A 22,025-nucleotide genomic window follows, 5' to 3' on the forward strand; every position below is an offset into this window, starting at 1 on the left:
AAGTGGAACGCGATGGATATAGACTAGGCTGACATTTATTTCATTTGTAAAGAGGAACATAACATGGATTTTTTTTGCTTTCGGTTAGAAAACGGATATGATGTAGTCGTCATCAGCTGTACTGTATAAAACAAAAATATTTAGGTGAATCTTTGATAAATAAATTAATAAAAATCAAAAAAAAATTTCCCCCACCCCTACTGCACACATACCAGACTCCCTTAAATTGATGCTTCTTTCTACAGATACATGTCTTCTACTATGGGTGTAGTTTGCAATGTTTCCAAATCACTATATTTGAAGAACAGTACCTGAACGTGGCTGGCTGTGGAGGTGTGGTTGGTAGTGCTGGTGAGGGCGGTGTAGGTGATGGTGTTGCACTGCAGGGGGGACAGTCGCTCCTTGTCTTTACTGTGGCGTCCCCCTTGTTTACTGCGATGGAGCTGATGCCGGAGCTTCGCAATCTGTCGGAATCACACAGGAGAGCAGGAGGAGACAGAAGAGAGACATAAACATTTAGCAGGCAGGTCCATACATAGCTCTAAAATAAAAATGTTTCCTGCAGCATCAGACGTTGTTGTGTTCACAGTCATGCTGCTGTGTGAGCTCTGTAACTGTGCTAGCAGCTGCTGCTCCCACTATCAAAAACTGGCTCTTTTATACTGAGAATGTAATGACAGTGGTCCGGGAAGTAGGGCTGCACCATATGAGGAAAATATTTAATTGCGATTGTTTTGACTGATATTGTGATTGCGATATGATTCACGAAATTGGGAATGATCATTTTTTGAATCAATATTCGCATTTTCATTGAAAAATATTAAACTAAAAAAAATACAAAATGAATATGGCATGATTATTGCTAAACCTTAGATTGGGCCCAAAAAATCAATGTGTATTTATATATATATATATATATATATATACATACACACACACACACACATATAAATACATATACACACATATACATATATATACATATACACACACATATATGCATCATCACTTCCCATAACAAACCCCGTCGGACTAAAGTTACGTCACATACACACTTTGCCCACATGGCCACCTGTCTTAAAGGGGAAGGGTCGGTCGGTAACGATCATTTTTGGTAAATGCCCATCTGAATGCGGACGAGATAGTGCTGTATCATGTTGCTGATTCTGTTCATCTAGAAATTGAAAACTTACAACGGTCCTTTGATATTCTGCAAGAGGCTCTTAAAGACCTAAGACTTGATTGATAACACTGATAAAACAAAGTGTATGCTTTTTTTCCAGAGCCAGAACTATGGATTATTCTAACCTTAATATTCCACTATGAACGGACCTCCGGTAGAGAGAGTCACAGAATATGAATATCTTGGCATCTTGATTGATGAAATTTCACATTAATAATCTTGTATGCAGACTCTCAGAAACAAAAGCATCTTTCCCATGTTTTGTAGGAAAAGGGAAGTTTCCATGTCTGTCTTAGACTATGGTGATGTAATTTACAGACATGCATCATCTTCAACTCTTAAATCTCTGGACTCATCTATCACTCTGCCTTAAGATTCCCAGTCATGCCCATAGTACAAATCATTGTATTTTATATGTCAGTGTTGGGTGGTCTTTTCTCCAAGAAAGACATTGGTATCTCTTTATCTATAAGCTCTTACTGGAAAACTGTCATCTTACCTTACACAACTTCTCTGTTACTCAGGGACATTATGAGACCCGCTCTGCTGGCTTTTACTTCATGTTCCACGAGCTCGCTCCCATACTTGGAAAAACTGGATTTAGTTTTAGTGCACCTGACTCCTGGGACAAATTACAGTACTTTCTTAAAATCAACTCAATAGTGCCTTTTGGACAATTGAGAAATTTGGTTGTAAACCTGCACACTTCTACTTATAACTGCTTTAGATAATTGTATTTTCTTTTGCATCCCTATTATCCTAATTTATTTATTAAAATCATATTCAAATTCTTATGACTGTACTTTCTGTGTTGTTGTTCTGTATTTGTGTTTGTAAGAATGAGTCGATGACATTGTAAATGAGGGTCGCCGCCACCCCTCAATGATCTCTCGATGATAAATAAAGGTTGACCGAATATACTCCGTTACAAGATTATCTTTTTATTTAGCTACTTATTTGTTAGTGTGTGGTGGTTGTTTTTTCCTTGTCTCTGGGGGGGTTACTTTGTTGTGTTTTGCTGTGCTTGTATCTTGTTTGTCACACAGAAAAGCTATCCCCTATCCCATTATGTATGTGGGTTGTAGCCAGACCTTACTCCACAGAGCTGTGGAGATGGAGCTGGCAATACGAGACAACAGGAGGGCTGAAACGATTCCTTGAGTAACTCGAATAATTCGATTACTAAAAATCCTTGATGCAAAATGATTTGCCTCGAAGCTTTGTTTAATCACTGTTACAAACGTTGTATCGTTCAGTGTTTCCGCACGGATGATTATTACTGTCGCACACCGGGCTGACGCTGCTGGCGACACATGCCACGAAGACTGATGCCGCAGATTACAAAATGAAGAAAGACAGCGTAAATAGTGAAGGGCTAAGAGAAGAAACAGGCTGGAAAAAACGACAGAAAGTGTCCAAAGTTTGGAATCAGTTCAAACGAAAACTCTGTACAGTGTCTACTGCAAAATCAAACTGATTTACCACAATAATAGCACAACGTCAATGCTTTAGCATCTTGACAGAAAACATGGAGTCTAACTTAATCCTCCATTCCACAAAGCGGACAAAAGTAAATTACAGAGTCGTATGGACGATGAAACTACACCAAACACAACTACTACCAAAATCAAAGACAAGAAAATATGTAGTGATGACCACGATCTGATCTAAAGAGCTGACTTGTTGACTATCTCTTCAGAAAAACAGCTGATTGTTGCACACCATTTTCTCTCACTCTCTGTCTTCACAGAGAAACAGCTGATCAACGATCTACTAGCATAAGTGCAACAGAGCTGTGTGACATTGTAATCAAATATTAATGAAAATAGGTTGAGTATAACTAATATTTACATATAGGCCTATATCCAGATCAGTCTCAGGTTGAAACTTGTAGTTCTGAAAGTTAAGTTGCACAACTTCAGGTAATGTTTATGTATGTTGAATGTATGCCTTAGTTTGAGGTTGTTATTGCATTTCAGAAAATGTTTTCTTTAAAAACAATGTAATATGGCACTTAAATGCACTTAATATGTTTAGTTTTTTGAGAGATGATTATTGTATTGTAAGCAATGTAGGCAATAAAAATGTTGCTTTTCCAAAAATTAAACCAAACTAATTGTATATTACTGCTCTTCAATGAAACAAAAGTATTTCTTATTCGATTACTTGATTAATCGATGGAATAATCGATAGAATACTCGATTACTAAAATAATCGATTGCTGCAGCCCTAGACTACAGCAATTATGACATGCATTGCAGCAACTGATAATGTTATTAGTAGACAAATCAAAATGTCTGCTTTGCAGGGATTGTCTTCCTCCTTTTTCTCAATAGGAAGTAAAGCTACAAAATGGAGATGCATTCCTTTGACCCAATACAAGTCCACCAGATGTCACTGTTACCAGTGCATCGCCTGCACAGTCAGAGACAGGTTCATTTTATTTTTCAACAAATACCTTCACAGTTTTATTTATTTATATATATATATATATATATATATATATATATATATATATATATATATATATATATATATATATATATATATATATATATATATATATATATATGTATACATATGTGTGTGTGTGTGTGAGAGAGAGAGAGAGATTCCCAGCCCTTTAGGACATGTCCATACATGTTCCCTCCCTCACACAGTTGTGACACTGGCCTTCTTGACTGTAGCAAAACAACACATGCAGTGCTTATCAATGCAGGCTCTGTCTGACACTGGCTGTTATGTGATCCCTAAATTTGGGCCACTGAACCAGTTACACAGTGCAGTGTCCTGCAAGTTTTGGTCTCCTTTTTCACTCAGGCAATGCACTTCTCAGGTTTTCTGCAACATACAGTGGAGTGACTGTCTGTATAACACACACTGTTGGAGCTCTGACATTACACTGCAGCTCAATATTTTACACAGAAATACTATGGATTACTTAAACATACAAATAGGTTCTGCTATAAATCACAAAGATGCAACTGAAAATAAAGGAAGTATCAGCGCTTCGGACAAAACAAGGGTTTTTGAAGACATCCCCTTGGTCTTTGATAGTCTCGCATTACCAGACCTTCCTCCACAGCGCTGCGGAGGAGGGTCTGTGTAGTCCACACAGCATTCCGGGATGGGAGAAAAACGTGCTCTGATTTATTGACATTTCTTTAAACCAATCACAATCGTCACAGGCGGCGCTAAGCGCTGGACAGAGCCACGGTGCCTCTGCTAAATAGTCTCATGAAGGAACTTGTTTTGGTGGAACATGTGTATGTTCAAAAGTAGTTTTAGTCGTGCAACAGAAAACTCAGATTGGATAGATAGTCTAGCTAGCTGTCTGGATTTACCCTGCAGAGATCTGACGCCAACACGAAGAAAGAGGAAGGTAACGGGACATCCGAAAACAGACATCCAAAAAGAGTGACATCCGGCGGAATTTCTGGCAGAACGAGAGCAATCCCGGAAGTGGAACTTCGTGGATATAGACTAGGTCTTTGAGAACTTGTGATGGGCATTTTTCAGTTATCTGACAATTTATGCAATCAATCTATTCAATTGGAAAAGATGGATTGAAAATAATCTTTGGTTAAAGCTTTATTGAAGTCTAATTTTTCTCTGATTATCACCAGTCATTTTCATATAGGCCTAACCACAATATAACTATATATTGGTATCATATAACCAAAGATTCACAATGAGGCCAGGTGGTGAAATCTGAGCCAGTTCCATTCACTGAGAGAAGATTAACCTAATTGGTTAATTAATGACCCTTTCATCTTAGATTATTTCGCTATATACACTCTTAAAAAAACTAACTACAGTAACAGAAGGCAGAAAACCAGATACTTAAAAATAATACTGTCAAAATAAATACAATTCAATAATGAATAAAAATTGTGTGTGTGTGTGTTTTATTTAATATTTCTGTTGTTAGCATCCTTTACCAAACACCATTTCCCATAAGTTAAAGAGCACTGTGGGTCACCAGATGGACGAGCTTGATGTCACCACCAAAGCCGAGAGGGCTGAACAGCGTAGCAGTGGTTCCCAAACTTTTTCATATCAAGGACCCCTAAACTGACCTGAATTACACCGCGGTAGGGGTGGGCGATATGGACAAAAAATAATATCTCGATATTTTTTCAGATTTTGACGATAACGATAATTAGACGATATCCTTTAAAAATGTGTTTTTAAAAGTCAGAGTTACTTAATCACTGATGATGATAATGGGAACCAATTTAGATTGAAAACAGGTCTTATTAATTTTCTTTAAAATAATTCTTTAAATTTAAGTATTCAAGTAAAAACTATTCAAAGACTATATACTAATACTATACTAAAACTAATTGAACTAGTATAGGAACATTGAACTCTGAGTACACATTCAGTCGTTCACCTCTGCTGTAATGTAAATTGTGCAGCATACAAGCAAGATTAAATCATAACAATAAACAAAGGGCTCTGTTCTGTAACATATTGCACACAACCATGTCCTTATTGGAAGCAGTCCTGGAGCTGGGATAGGGCAGTGTCAGCCAGGTTCTGATAGTCCTTCTACTTGGCTGACCGGGATTTATGCTGGGATCAGGATTAGTTTATGTGATCTGACTGGCCCAGGTGAGGGAGAGGTGCAGTTCTGTATCTTTCTTGATGTTAGAGTATACATGGTCTAGTGTGTTCTTCCCTCTAGTAGCACAATCTACTAGTGTTAATTTTGTCACCTATTTTTAATTTAGTCTTAGTCTTATGCCAAACATTTTTGTTAGTCAAGTTTTAGTCGACTAAAAGTCTCGTCATTTTAGTCTAGTTTTAGTCAAAAGAGAACTCAAGGTATCTTAGTCAAGTTTTAGTCGACTAAAAGTCTCGCCATTTTAGTCAAGTTTTAGTCAAAACATTTTAGTCTTTTTTTAAAATAAATTATTTCTGATAACCATTTCAGTCAAATAGTTATAAAAATAAATAAATTATATAAAGTTATATAAATATTGAGCCTCTTCCTTATTTCACCAGTAAACGACAAAAACAACCACTGCATTGGAAAAGGATATTTTACAATAAAATAAATGCAGCACAACCGGCAGGCGACGCGTATTTCAAGTGAACGCAACATATGTGTTGTTTTTCAGACAACGGCAGCTACAGACTGTCGTACGTCTCGTGTTGGAATCCTACATAGTGAAATAGAGACAAACCTTTACACCGTTTAGCTGTCAGCATTGTAACCCTTTTATATATGTCAATGATTGTAACCGTGTTTAGTCCAACTGCTAGCTAACGGTATGCTAACGTTACCTGCTGCCAAGTGTAGTGTTAACTAGTGCCCCATGCAGCGATGTTTCGGTTGCCTCTAACGTCCGTTTAGGAGCATCACAGAGAAGCGCAGGCTATAAGTGGCACCAAAATCTGCGGTGCTATATTCGGTCCGGTAGATAATTTCGTTAGGGCACCTGTGGGTGCCGTAGCACGGGTCTCGGTAACAGCTGAATATTCTATCTCATGATGAAAAAGTAGAATACGATTGTAGACGAAAATGAAGAGAGATTTTATCTTTGTTTTTATTTTATGCAAAACATTTTAGTCTCGTCTTTTTTCGTCAACAATAATACATGTTAATTTAGTCTTAGTCAGCGTTTTTGGACATTGGCGCAGTCTCGTCATCGTCTCGTCTTAGTCATGGAAAAAAAGGTCGTTGACGAACATATTTAGTCTCGTCTCGTCTGACGAAATTAACACTACAATCTACATGCTGGAAAAAAGCTGGGGAGTACAGACTTTAAGGACACCTTGTAAAAGTCTCCTCCAGGTGATCGCGCTGCAGTTTGTTCACTATGGTTAGCAGTGAGCCAAACTTGTGCTAACGTTAGCATCAGGGGCTACGTAGACGGCAGTGTGCTGTTTTCGTAGTAAATGAAATTGCCTGTATATTACTGACAGGGCTCCAGGTCAGGTGAGACGTGCTGGGCAACGATCCTGCGGTCGGTACTCCATTCATTGTGCACAAAAATGCAGTCCTCCGTTCCGCCTCTGGAATTATTTTCTTATCCTGCCGGTAGATAGCTCGGCGTGCTAGTACTGACAACAACCTGGAGCGGCCGGTCTGGCTATGTCCTCCGGGATGTTATGAGCCGCCTGGAAGGCTCTCGTAACGGCTGTGCTGTATCGTAGTCCTATATTGATTATTTCAGTGTGGCTGTACTTGTATAAATATACACCGACAGGAGAGCTAGCAGCCGCTGCACAATCGTGCGCCGCCATCTTTGTTGACATGAGTGAATGTGTAGCGTTCCAATTGGTTCCAATACGTGTTTTGAAGTGTTTTTTCCTAAGTAATTTAAACACTCAATAATGTCAATTTGCACATCGTTAACACAACAATGACGATATTATTGTAAATGATATATATCGCCCACCCCTACACCGCGGACCCCCATTTGATAAGATTTCGTCCCAGGGTCCCCTATCTGATTTAGATGTTTTATTACAGAATGTGAATAAAACCCATGATCAAATGTCATTATGTTACTAGGGATGCTGGGGAACCCCTGGAACTCCCTCCAGGACCCGTGGGGGTCCCCGGACCCCACTTTTGGAATCACCGGTGTACTCGGTGTTACTACTTCACCATCAGTTTTAACACAACTATGACAGAAGAGACAACTCAAGTAATGGTGCGTTCCATTTGTACTCGGAAACACGGCCCCTGAAGTCGTTTTTCAGAGTTGGGAAGTCGGAGAACCTCACAGTACCCCGAGCAAGCTGACCTCAAAATCAAACATGGCTGCTCCATGCATCAACAGTAGTGAAAGCTGTAGTTATATACCGTTTATTAGCATTATTGGGGGAATTACTGGAATTGTTGGGTCTTTGTAAATTATAGAGTGTGGTCTAGACCTACTCTCTCTGTAAAGTGTCTTGAGATAACTCTTGTTATGATTTGATACTATTAATAAAATTGAATTGAATAGCACTTCTGCCTTAATTGTTTATCATTAAATCAGTCGTACACAAAGTACAGTCCAACTTCTATCTGTGCACATGTTGCTACAGTGTTTGTATGAACAAAAAACTAATGCGTTGTTATCAACTGGAATCCGACGTAGTTTAATGGAATGCAGTCCACTTGGGTGTGACGGCATTCCCAGCTCCGGTTTTCGACGTCGGAGGTAAATCAAACGCACTATTAGACAGGAGTGGTATTAGTGTTCCGACTAACATAAGCATACCCAGAAGAGCCATTCAGTGTTACTATTTCAACATCAGCTTTAACCCAACTATGACAGAACAACCCTAACCCTGACAACTAAAGTTAGTGTTTGCTTTGACTAAGACCAGGTTTGCTTTGGCTAAACAAAAACACACCTACTCTGGCATACTGTGATTCAGATACAGACTGGATTAAACAGATAAATCAGATTATGCACACTAATATCCATGCTAATATTTCTGCAGTTCTTTTAAGCACTGCTTAAAAACTGCTCAGGTCTGTCACCTCTCCTCTTCCTCCTTATAGTTTGTCTATTGACATCTGTGGAATCTGTGTCAGCGCTGATTCTCTGCAGCCCTGTAACTCAGTAACTTGCCTGTGCACACATTAGTGAGGCCTGAGCTGTCATCCGGGCTGGCCCTTATTGTTTCCTTTGCTGCAGGAGGCGGAGAGGAGCCAGCTGGGACTTGGCTGACCATAAATTGCAGCGAGGTTATGGCCATTGCAAAGAGGGGAAGTGGGTAGTTAAGAGTGAGATAGCGTTATCTGCCACCTCCCTGCTGCTGCAGAGTATCAGCAGGGTGGAGCTGAGAGGGGCTGATAGTGCCACGCCGGCTGCAGCTTCAGAGGATGTCTGTTGCTGCTGTAAACCATCAGCACCATATAGACGTATACCAAACGTGTGAGATTGTACAGCCTGAAGTCATTCACTACCGTTTCATCTTTTCTGCCATATACAAAACTTTGGTAGGTCTGATAGAATTTAGAACCGTGTTTAGTCAAGAGTGTCATGTGTTACGACCGGCTAAGCTAACAGGGCTCGTTAAACAACAAAGAACACCGCTGCTAAAGGCTAACTTAGCCAACATTAATCCCCCTTTCTCCTTTTCCCTACTTGTTGCGTTTAACATGAGGAGACTAACCTGAGCCAGACCGTACCACAAAGATGGAAATTGTATCACATCCATACAAGGATAGTAGTATACAGTTGATTAAACATAATAAAATATATGACACACTGGTTATCGGATCAGTAATCGGTATTGGCCGATAGTTCAGGTATCAGAATCGATAAGCAAAAAATGGTATCGAACCAATTCTAGTATTTACAAAAGACTGGTTGTGGGACACAACCCGGTCTCACGCCAGTTCGTAAATAGTCACGTTATTTTTATTTACTGATTCGTGTACAGGTCACGATTTTCGAACGTTACCATTTCACGAACTGCCACGGGGAAATTAAACGCCACACGCCGGGGACAACAACAGGACGGACCGATGGACAGCCACACGGGGCCACAACGGGGAAATTAAACGCCACACGCCGGTGACAACAACGGGACGGACCGATGGACAGCCACACAGGGCCACAACGGGGAAATTAAACGCCACACGCCGGTGACAACAACGGGACGGACGGGGCGCGATCCCCGGGCGCTTGGACATGATCCGCGGTCTCTGTGGCACGCAACAACGGTGACATGAAACGCCAACAACAGCGGGACGGTTGTGGTTAGGAAGAGAATAACGAGGACAGGAACTGCAACACGCAGGATGCATACCCCGGTCTCCGGGGTGAAAGTCCTGTGTTGTTTGAACCATCCACCACCCCGACCATCCTCCCTACGCAGATCTTCTGCTTTTCACACTACTCCCTACCATTGTCGCGTTGTGATCACGAAATACGCTTCCTTCTTAAAACTTGTAATCACCACACGAAAAAAGCGACATAATCGTGTGCTGTTCACAAATCAATAGATTCAATAACGTAACCATTTACCGGGCTGTGGGACATCAACAAAGCAAAGTCTTTATCGTCCTCCCAGTGTTTCGACATGTGCTAGCGTCTGGTTTGCGACCCGTTAGCGTGAGGCCAGTTTCCCACTGCCTCCAGCCAGAAGCAATCTCCTCAATCAGCCTCCGTCATGAATTTCCCATGCACACATGTGCATCTGGCTTGTCAAGCATTGCACATGTGCACTCATGTCACATGTCAGTATCAGGTCACCACTCAAATGAAACTAAACTGATATCATAACACCAACAAACGGCTCCTAAAAAGGCCTGTCGTAACACACGTCATCAGCAACAATACAAAGAGATGAGAACATCGATAAAAAACAAGAATCGCTCTATGCCAAGACTAAGAAGAGCCATAGTGATAGTTAAACAGTGTAACAGCATAGGGGTAAACAAAAAAGGTAAAAAGTAAAAGAAGAGAAGTATAATGTTGCTGTGAATTCAGTGAGCTATGTACTGGGCTACACCTTGAGCATTTCTTTTTGCCTATATTTGTTTCATTTTGTCATAGTGGCACCATTTAAAGTATGCTGAATTAGCTATTAGCAGCTCCTGTTTGCAGTGTAGCAACGGATGTACAGACAACTATCAGTTCTGCAGTTATAAGTGTCTTTTATCTATGATTTCTAAACTGTTTATTCTCAGTATGTTCAGATTTGACTTCTAGAAGGAGTGGCAGTTTTATTCCAACTGCTGACAGTGTTAGTAAGCGGGTGAAGCAGTTTGTTTTCTTGCTGCAGTGCTGACGTAAGATATACATGTACGTACAAATGTACATTAGCTATTAGGGCTGGGACGATATGATTTTGTCCTGATTCAATTCTTTCATGATACATGGGTGATGATTCGATTTGTCCAGTCCAAGTCAAAATTATAAGTCTTAAAATGATCAACCGTTATAATTCTGAGGCCTCTAGTTTTACAGCGGTGTGTGCTGGCAGAAAGAGCAGCAGCAGTTTGTGCAAAGCAACAGTAACCAGACTGAACACGTGGGCCCAATTAAAAATAATGAGCTGCACAAAATGTACCTGTCGCTAGCCAATTCGGCTACTGATATTATTAACCACACTTTAATCTAACAGAGGTGTATCTGTCAAATGTTGGTTCAACACAGACATCCAACAGCCTCCAGAAAAACTAATATTTACTTCAGGCTGCTGACAGACAGACTGCATGCTCCATCAGCTGAAGTATAAGGAAATATGGCAACTATGCTGTGTTAACACCCTGTTTCTTAGATAGATTATTTAACCAATTCCATGTATGTGTGAATACAAAGATTAAATGTGAAATGTGTTATTGATTATTCCAAATACATGTCATGAAAGAGATGTGTCACGTTAATCAGCAGGACTGTGCTATCAGCCTCATATTTCATGACTTAATCCAACATTAGTTTACATTAGTTTTAATTTATGTCATTTACACGTTCCTCTTCCTTGTCAAAACCCGCCGCTGTATTACCAACAATGCAAATGAACCAGACAGTTTGGTCGGAGATTCGGGTATGTAACGCTAATAGGGCGTGGTCACTTCTTCAAGTAGTGCAGTAGCGTCCACACAAGCTACATTTCCCCGAGCATTTCTGAAGCTCAAGCACAGCGGAGCTTTCTGCTGCGGTCGGAATAAAACTGACGCCACCGCCAAACACGGATGTGTATGTCGTGTACATGGATGTCGAGAAAATAGCTCCGATGTAGTAAACTACTATTGCCATGATAATGTAGCTGAGCTTGCATCATTTATTTGAGGTGCAATATGCTGGGTTTCCACAGGCAGCTAAAAATAGCGGCAGAGCGGAGTGATTCAATTAATTCCCTATGAGAACAGCGGTATGAGCGAATTTCGCTGACAGCGCCGAAAGTGCCTGGATGTTCACAACTGTCCCCGCTCTCCAAAAGTCGACTCCGAGTTAACTTTTTCAGAGTGGTAGCCAATGAAAGGTCAGACTCGGGAATGTACCTCCAATATATTTTCCCGTGTGTACGCACATGCTATATATTTAAAATGAGTTGTAGTTGAAAAAAGCTGCCTGAGGAAACCCAAGCTGCCTGTCTGCCTGTAACACTGTTAAGAACACTCTTTCTATGAAGCCGTTTTTTTAGCTTTGACAAAGCGATCTCTCATGTTTTTCCACAATCTTCAGCAAAATATTTCTTCTTTTGCCAGTGTGGTGTCTCTCTCTGAACACATATTTAAGGCTGTTTGACTCTCTGTGGTCTCTACACGAAGAAGCACACAGATGTTTGTCAAGACAAACCTGCTTTTCCCAGCCAACCAGGTTAAACTGAAAGTGCAGCATGCGCAGTGGGCACGGAGTTACAAAGATTCAGATGTGTGGCCGGTTAGCTCAGTTTGTAGAGCGGCGCATGTGTGCAGAGGTTTATTCCTCGACGCAGAAGGTTCAGGGTTCGAATCTGACCTGTGACCATTTTCCTGCATGTCTCCCCCCCTCTCTCAGCTTTCCTATCCAATAAAGGCAGAAATGCCAAGCGACAGCTTGCAGAGCCTTCGCGCTGGAAACGACAGATGTGGTGACGTCATTTTCGGGCGCGCGCACCTCGCGCCCGGAACACCGCGGCTACCATAAACTAAGCTTTAGTCTCACTCGGGAGCAGCTGAGTCAGGTGCAACACCTAGTGGTAAAAATCAGTATATTGGTCCAGTGTTTGGCTTGATATCAAACCGGTTTGAATTTTTTTACACTAGCCCAAGCCGACTTCAGACACACGCTGAATAAAGTGACGTACACAGCTCCATCTGGAGACACAAAAGGCTTTATACAACTTTTATACATATGCAGTATAGAGTTTAATATTGGTGGAGTTCCCCTTTAAGACAGAAAGTAACTATTGTCTGAGTTTATGAGATAAACTATGTTGGTGTGAGTACTCCAACATGGAATTGAAATCTTTTAAAGTTCAGCCTTGGTATTTAAAGGATGACACCAAACAATTTTTTGTTTAGTTTAAAGTGAAACCTGAAGCACCCCAATCCAACCTGTTGGTATCCATGTCAGTACTTAATGGCATATTCCATTACTACTGCATGTGTACATATGGCTCCATGTTGGGCACATGTACAGGCATCAAACCAAAGATTTGACCTAAATGTGTTTGTATCTGTCGTCATGTTAGTGTCATGCCTCTTTGAGCTGGTCGGCGCTGCCCCAGGACGCAGAGCGCTGGTGGGTGCTCCTCTTCTCTCTCGTTTCCTCACTCCAACATCCAGGAGTCTGAAAAGAGCATTACAGCTACACATTACTATGAGCATACCTGGATCTGAGTAGGGGTGTGAATCACAAGTTTTATCACGATACAGTATTAAATCACTCCTTTGGACAACAATACAATCAGGGTTTTCCCTGCCATCATAAGTCTTAGGTGTGGCACCTGAGCCGTTTTTGGCAGCTCCTAAGCTCAGGGCTTGACATTAACTTTTTGAGGCACTTGTCCTTTGGACAAGTAAATTTACGTTTCACTTGTCCATGCATAAAAGTCACTTGTCCGGGTAAAGATTCATCATTTTATAAAAATAAATTGTTTTACTAATGTAGAATTTGAACAAACCGTTGAAAGCATCCAAATACTATCAACATTAATAAAATTCAGTTGAAACAGTAGAAACAAACGTGTCCCAACAATAGATTTCCCCTTCAACAAGAAAAAAGGATCTCCAGACTCCATAATACAAAGTAATATGTTGCACGCTGGTGTGCAGAAGTCAATATATTGAGATTCTAAGTCAGTATTTTAAAGTTTGTCATTACTTTCAGATTCCTAGTCAATATTCTAAGTTACATAGTCAATATATTGAGATACTAAGTCGATAATTTGAGATGTTGAGTCAATTTATTGAGATTGTAAATCAATATTTTAAATGTTCTCATTGGTTTGAGATTCTTAGTCAATATTCTGAGTTACTAAGTCAATATATTGAGATACTAAGTCAATATTTTACATGTTCTCATTACTTTGAGATTCTTAGTTTATATTCTGAAATACTAAGTCAATATTTTGACCAGAGGTAGTGGTGACTTAAACTTGAACTTATATCAAACATAATTTTGTAATCATAACAATGGATTTTGTCACTAAATGTTGGTGTTAACTTTTTTTATTTTATTTTAGTATACAATTTCACTAATTTCTACCCAGCAGAGGCTGATTTAGAGATCCTTTAAAAAGGTGTAGCTACTTTACAGTTGATTATTACCTGATATTTAATCCGCATATTATTTATTTATTTGTTTCAAAAAGGAGCACAAAAAAAACGACATTAGAACGGCAAAAACGACCACTAGATGGGAAAAGGGTATTTTACAACAACTTTGAATGCAGCACGACGATGGCGAGGCCAATTTCAAGTGAACGCAACATCTGTGTTTTCCGACAACAGCAGCTGCACACTGTCATACGTTCCTCTCCAGTGAAATACAAACTTTTACACCGTTTAGCTGTCAGCATCTTAACCGTGTTTACTCCAGCTGCTAGCTAATGGTAAGCTAACGTTACCTGTTGCCAAGTTAACTAGCGTGACATGCGGCGATGTTTAGGTTGCCTCTAACGTCCGTTTTCGGAGCATCAGAGAGAAGCGCAGGCATTTCAGTGGAACCGAAGATAACGGTCGTTAAGGCACCGGTGCCGTATTAGCACCGGGTCTCTCGTTTTCTGTCAAGGATGTGGCGAGGAGGTAACGTTAAGGCGGAGTTAGCAAGCTAACTATAGCTAACTAACACCGACAGGTTCGCCGTGCTTTCATGCTACATTGCTTACAGAGAACGAGCTGAACATCAGGCTGGGTCTAACGTTAGTGGCTCGCTGACCGGCTACCGCTGGGTCCGCTGCCCGGGATTGCGGGGGAAAAAATGTATTGTTTCAAATCGGTAACACAGACGTAATGAATGGCACATAACGTGAACTAAAAATGTTATTATTTTGTTTGAATTTTAACTTTTAACTAAGTAAATTTCTCTTCCACTTGCCCTACAAAAAATCCACTTGTCCCGGACAAGCGGACAAGCCTTAGGGCCGTTACAGAGTCAACGCATCGATACGCGTCCGCAAGGCTACGCATCGCTACGCTTCGGCCGCCATTATGCGTCGATGCGTAGCCAAATGTGTCGTCCTAGTTTTTGATACGCGACGCGCCGGTGCGCACAATACTATGCGTTGTCGGTGGGGGCGACACTGCATGTATTGTAGTAGTGCCCTATATTTAAATATAGGATACTATATTGTACATTATCCAAAAATATTGAATCAACTTAGCTGAGCAAATTCATCAAACATAGGACTACTGAGTCACATTTTTCGGTATGTATCAACGTTGTGTGTGTGTGTGTGTGTCTATGTTGTGTGCCCTCCTCAAGAGGCTGAAATAGCGTACAGCAGGAGAGAGAGAGAGACCCAAATGTATTTATATATTTTTAAAACCTGCTAAACCATGTTTACGCGACCTTTTATTAATGTATTGGTCAGTGCTACCCAATCGTAGCACACTGTACTGGTGGGGAAACACGCCAGCATCTGATAAAAAGAAGTCAGCCAGCCAGCTGCTCCCTGATGAGAGCCACTCTCCGGGAGGGTCTGGCTCTGCCGACCGAACACCGTGGAGCACTCTGCTACCCCCTGTTGCGTGGGCGGTGTATTGCATTTCACGCATCGCCCGTGACGCTTGCGTCTACTTGCGTCCACTGTTTAGACTATGAAAGGGAGCGCGTCGCTCGCGTTGCTTGTTCGCGTTGCTCGCGTTGACTCTGTAACGGCCCTTAATGTCGAGCCCTGTAAGCTGAATGAATGTGAAATGCGGCAAAAAAGTGCCCAAACCAGCTGAAAAAGCGCCAACAACAGCGAAAAAAAAAGTGCCCAAAACAGTTTAAAAAGCACCAAAACAGCCATAAAAGTGCCCAAAACAGCAAAAAAAAGTGCCCAAAACAGAAAAAAGCATCAACTAACTAAAAAGACTTTTCTCAGATCTATTGACTGTAGTTGGACCTCTTTAGCTTTAAGTTTTGTCTTTAGCAATAATAATGATCCAAAACATCACATTGTTTCTAGGACAGACGCCTAAACCCCCCCGCCAAATATGCGCACCTAATTCTTCCATAAACCTATGGAAACATTGACAATATTTTCTTATTTCACAAAGTCTGCCACAATACGAATTCGATTCATGGTCCTGCGATCCATATGAGACAATATCATTAATGGCCATTTAACACAATCAGATCCAATTAAATCAACTCACAAAAAGCAACTAAAATACTATTTGACAATCTTATTACTTAGCCCTTCCAGTCATAAAAATGAAAAATTATTCTTTTTAATAAAAAGAATATAAAGTGGAAATAAAAAAAAAGGCACACCTTAAAGATGACAATATGTACCCACGACCCTTTGCTGCGTGTCATACCCTCTCTCTCCCCTCTTTCCTGTCTATTTGCACTAATAAAAAATATGATGAAAAATGGATATATTCACTTTGAATCGATCCAGATCGATGTATTGTTACACCCCTAGATCTGAGCTCATTAAACAATGTCTCAATCTCACTGACTCTTGAAGGATCATTCACATTTATCACAATTTGGATGGTACAATATTTTTGTAGTTTTGGCCATCAACCCTATAAGTTATGGTTACATTGTTATCACTAAAGTCTGTCAAAGAGATTATCAAAAGCTTTGACTATTCCAGCAATGGATTAGCAACGTGACAAATTCATAGAGGCAGCATGGGCAGACTCGCATGTATACACACATACCCACACACACACACACACCTCAGTAAAAACTAAGCTGGGTTCTGCGACACAGTGAAAGAGCAGAGGACTACAGTGAACTCTGAAGAACTCTGAAAGTGTCTCATCCAAGCATATATAACACCCAGAGGAAACTGAACTGCTGTCTTGCTTAATGTGTCCAACTCAAAGGGCCATTTGTTTATTTTCAGCAGCAAGTCAGTTGCTACAGAATGTCCCCATTATTCGGTTTTCCTATCCTCTGTCTTGGTGAGGATGAAGTGGGCTGAGGACACCATGCTACAGTACATTAATGCAAAAAGGAACTGATGCAAAACTACCACAAAGTGGTAAAAAACTAAAATGAAAACCGGAAATGACGAATGCGTCACGTGAGTCCGTCTTCTCCCGAATTTCAAAGCCTACCATTAATGGCGGCTTGTTCAGAATACGATCTCGTATTTTATGAAAATAGTTCACCGAAACGTGTTTCTGAAAACATTTTAAGGGAGAAATAGACCATACAGTTGCTGAATCTGTCTGTTTTTTTTGATCGACAAAGGTCAGTTTGAAAGATTTTTGTCAGATTTTGAGAGGCGTTCGTCACGCTAACATAAGTGCACTGATTCACTAGTCAAGGGCAAGCGCACCACCAATCAGATTTGTCATTGAGTCCGACTGCCCGCCCTCCGATTCAACATGTCAAATCGGCCTAAATGAAGGCCGACGGCCCCTCCGACGGACGACACAGAACACAACGAACAGACTCGAGTCACTGACCTCGTCTGTGTGTCAGAGCCTTTAAAGTCAGCAGGCTGGAGTAAGAGATGAAGACATGCCTGTATTAACAACCATCTGTCAAACAGTAGCACCACACATGCATACTCTCACAATCATGCCTTCGTATCACTTCAATAGTTAATAATAAACTGTAAGATCAGAGCAAAGAGGTCATCTGGCTTTTGAAGGCCCACAGATGCGTATGTGGTAAATGTCACACAACCTGGAAGAAACAGGATGTGAAGACCAGTGTGTGTGTGTGTGTGTGTGTGTGTGTGTGTTGGGGGGGGGGGGCATCTGAGGTTGAACAGCGTGAGAGGATCACAGGGCAGGATGGTGTGGGCATGCTTTAAGGTCAGACATGACAAAACATTACTATAACAAATAAAATGATACCAATATTTTCCAGTCAGAGCCAACACTGAAGTCAAAGCATGGGCAACGAGTGGATACAGTATGCCCACAATAGACAGACACAAGGCCCGTGTGAGGTGATTCAGTCTGGCCTGTGAATAATATAATAAACCTTCTTTGCTGTCCTCAAAATACATTTTAAATCCTTTACATGTGACCCATAAAGACTGATAGTGGTGACTCATACAGTCCTCACTCAGGCTCAAGCTGCAGATGGTGAAACTGAAGAAGATGATGAAGGGTCATGCCCTTATAAATGCATAATCTAAGCTTGGTCAGTATATTAGGCAAATTAAAATGACGGGTAAAAAATAGATTATAACGGAATTTTTAAAACTTCGGACAACGAGAAAGTTGGGGGGGGGGGTAAATCAGGGAACATACTTCACGGCTTCAAGCAAATAGGAACACATTTCAACCCCTCTGAAGCCTAGCAAAGGCCCCAACCTTGATCAATATGAATATAAACATGTTCAATATATACCGATAAGAGACAGGACCACCAAATCTAGCAGCTGGATTTGTAATACTTATTAACAGTATTTGTGTGTTTTTCATTGTTGTGTCTACATTGGGGTTGATAATTGAAGAACAGTTGAATGTTATATTAAGTGTTAAACAGAAATGTTTAAATTCTGCATGTGTGTTCTTAGTCTTTTTAGGTAATTAAAATTATGAATAGTTATCAAAATCGATCAATATGATCAAGCAATATCGTGATATACCTCTCAACCGTATCGCCCAGGCCTATCCATAATCCATCCTAAACCGGCTTTATCAAAAGGTATACACTCAACCAATAACACACATAGCCATTTAATGCATGTAATGTATTTAATGCATTACTACAACAAGCAGGAACCATCATAGATACAGAAAAAGCCTTTGATAGGATGAACTGAAAATTTCTCTTTACCGCATTAGAAATATTTGTCTTTGGGGAATCATTTATTAACTAGGTCAAGATTCTGTACACTTAACCCTCAGCCACTGTCATCACCAATGGACAAACATCACACAGCTTCCCACTGCACAGGGGGGACTAGGCAAAGATTCTCTCTATTCGCCATTTTCTTTTTTAAAGATCATTTTTTGGGCTTTTCCACCTTCAATTGATAGGACAACTCAGATATGAAAGGGGGAAAGAGGGAGAAGACATGCAGAAAGGGGCAGCAGGTCGGCTTCGAACCCTGGGCCTCTGCGTCGAGAAATAAACCCCTATATATGGACGCTAGCTCACCATTTTCATCAAACCGTTAGCAGCAGCCATTCATCAGAACATCTACATAAAAGGAATCCAAACACCCAACACACATCATAAGATTAGTCTCTATGCAGATGATATACAAATCCTCACCTCATTACTACAAAATGCCACATGACTTCATCTCTGTAGGGGACAGGATACAGCAAATGTAAGGGACGTGGGGGTTGTGCTTACCTGTGTGGATTTATCTTTCATACAAGATGGGTAGTGCACATGGGTGTCACGAGGCCACTGCCCAATGAGGTAGGGTCCAGTAATAGTGCCCTGGGAGGGAGTCCGCCAAATGGCCCCCAAGCTCCGCACCTGGTGGGATTTTGTTCTTTCAACTGCACAGATAAAAAGACCACAAAGACAGTGCAATATTAGCTCAATGTAAATTTCAAACAGGCATAAAAGCTCTGATGAACCCCCTGTACACTACCTATCTAGCACCAAACAGCAGACAAGGTAATTGTCACATCCAGTTCCCGCTCTTAGTTCATGTTTTGTTTCCCTGACTTCCTGTTTTATTTTGCTAATTCACTGTCTGTCTCTGTTTCAGGTCACTTGTCTTTCCATCTTTGTCTGTCTTTGTGATTAGCCTCCCTTCCCTAATGTGTGTCACCTGTGTGTAATCGTCTTCCCCTGTCCCAGCGCATATGTACTCACCTTGTGTCCTTTGTCATTTGCCAGATTGTTGTAGTACCTTATGTGTCTCACTTTCCAGCGTTATCCCTCGTGTTACCTTCCCAGTGTTTTTGTAGATCTCTAGTCTGTATTTTGACCACATCTTTTGCCTGCCGATTTTGTTACCTTCGCCTGTGATTGTACTCTGTACAATAAAGCTCCATTACCTTTTACCCTCTGCTCGGAGTTGTGCTTTTTGGTCCGCTGTGCTCCGTGACAGTTATTCTTAATACCGTGAACCTTTGCACATCCCCTGGAATATCAGAGTTCAGTTCAGAATAGTGATAGACCGATTATCGGCCCTTGCTGATTATCGGGCTGTTTTTGTCAGTCTGCAGATTATCTGTATCAGGCAGCGTTTTATTTGCCTGATAACCGATAAAGTTAATGACTTAAAAATGTCGCTACTTTGTCTCGGCTACAGCTCTGTGTCTGTCTCTTTCCCAAAATTCAGCCTTGGTGCAGAATTACAGCCACTAGAGCTTTCCTTAGGATGTGCCATTTCTGTGTCTGTAGCTTTAAATGCTATTGAGGAGGAGAGAGGGGGGGCAAGTTGGAGGGTGGGGGTGTGGCCTTGACCAACTGCCACTTTGCTCGTTTGAAAGCCACAATGTCTCTCTCTCTCTCATGGGTGGGCAAAGCAGAGAAAGGGGAGGTAACCTCGCTCCTTATGACCTCATAAGGAGCAAGATTCCTGATTGGCCCATCTGAGCTTTCATTTTGTCAAAGGCAGAGCAGGTTCTTTATTGTCCCTCAAGGACAAATTTGATTTACAAAAAAACTACAAAACAACAACACAATAAACAAGGCATAAAACATCCTAGCAGCACACAACCCACAGATTGATTAAGAACAATTTCCTCACTTAAAAAATGGACAGTGTCAAATAAAATCCCTTGAGATTGTATGGAAAAGTGATTTCTAACAGTGTCACTGAGAAGGCCCAAGTGACACTAATAAAAAATGTGGATTCAAGAGTTATGCAAGTTAACAGCTTTAATTGCACAAGGAACCAAAGAAAATTTGTCCCGTTTGTTTTTGCTCTAGGGAGCCTATATCTCCGCCCAGAGAGGAGAGGAATGAATGAAAGCTAGTTAGGGACTAGCTGCTGAGTAAAGTCAAACACATTAGGCGAGCTAAGGCCCTTCTCCACTGGCTTTAACACTCCAGTGGCTGTCATTTGCTCTGGGCCTAAACCTGTTAAAAATATCTCACTAGCAAACCAACTTCACACTGACCTCAGAAACTGGTGCAAGGCTTGTGTTCTCACTCTCTGTACAGTATGTGTGTTTATGTGTTTTGTTTCCATATTTATGGCTCCATATCTATGTCAACACCATGAAGGGTGTAAAGAGTACACATGGAAATACACTCACTCCAAACTGAATGTCAGAATGGGAAAGAAAGGTGATCTAAGCAACTTTGAGCGTGGCGTGGTTGTTGGTGCCAGACGGGCTGGTCTGAGTATTTCACAATCTGCTCAGTTACTGGGATTCTAACGCACAACCATTTCTAGGGTTTACAAAGAATGGTCTGAAAAAGGAAAAACATCCAGTATGCTGCAGTCCTGGGGGGTAAAAATGCCTTGTTGATGTTAGAGGTCAGAGGAGAATGGGCCGACTGATTCCAGCTGATAGAAGATCAACTTTGACTCAAATAGCGTTACAACCGAGGTATGCAGCAAAGCATTTGTGAAGCCACAACACGCACAACCTTGAGGCGAATGGGCTACACCAGCAGAAGACCCCACCGGGTACCACTCATCTCCACTAAAAATAGAGAAATGAGGCTACAATGTAATGGTGTGGGGGATCCCTTTCACCTTCAGAACTGCCTTAATTCTTTGTGCCATTGATTCAACAAAGTGCTGGAAGCATTCTTTAGAAATGTTGGCCCATATTGATAGAATAGGGTCAAACACGGTATTAGTATGTTGTTCCTAATAATCCTTTAGGTGAGTGTATATTAGA

The 22,025-nt window shown here is 41.0% G+C and overlaps 1 protein-coding gene across 3 annotated transcripts in view; it reads right to left on the reverse strand.

Moving 5' to 3' along the window:
• The window catches only part of glcci1a (glucocorticoid induced 1a), a 40,712-nt gene that overhangs the window by 12,687 nt on the left and 6,000 nt on the right, over positions 1–22,025 (reverse strand). For 2 of the 3 annotated variants that reach the window (XM_039819734.1, XM_039819733.1), the window contains exons 2-4: positions 19,564–19,715; positions 13,333–13,422; positions 312–464 (exon numbers count right to left, since the gene is read on the reverse strand). In XM_039819734.1, coding sequence (XP_039675668.1) covers positions 312–464; positions 13,333–13,422; positions 19,564–19,715 — 395 coding nt within the window. The remainder of the gene's footprint in view (positions 1–311; positions 465–13,332; positions 13,423–19,563; positions 19,716–22,025) is intronic. The other variant, XM_039819735.1, reaches the window with a different exon arrangement.

This window comes from Perca fluviatilis, chromosome 13 (assembly GCF_010015445.1).
Source record: "Perca fluviatilis chromosome 13, GENO_Pfluv_1.0, whole genome shotgun sequence".
NCBI classification, from domain to species: Eukaryota; Metazoa; Chordata; class Actinopteri; order Perciformes; family Percidae; genus Perca; species Perca fluviatilis.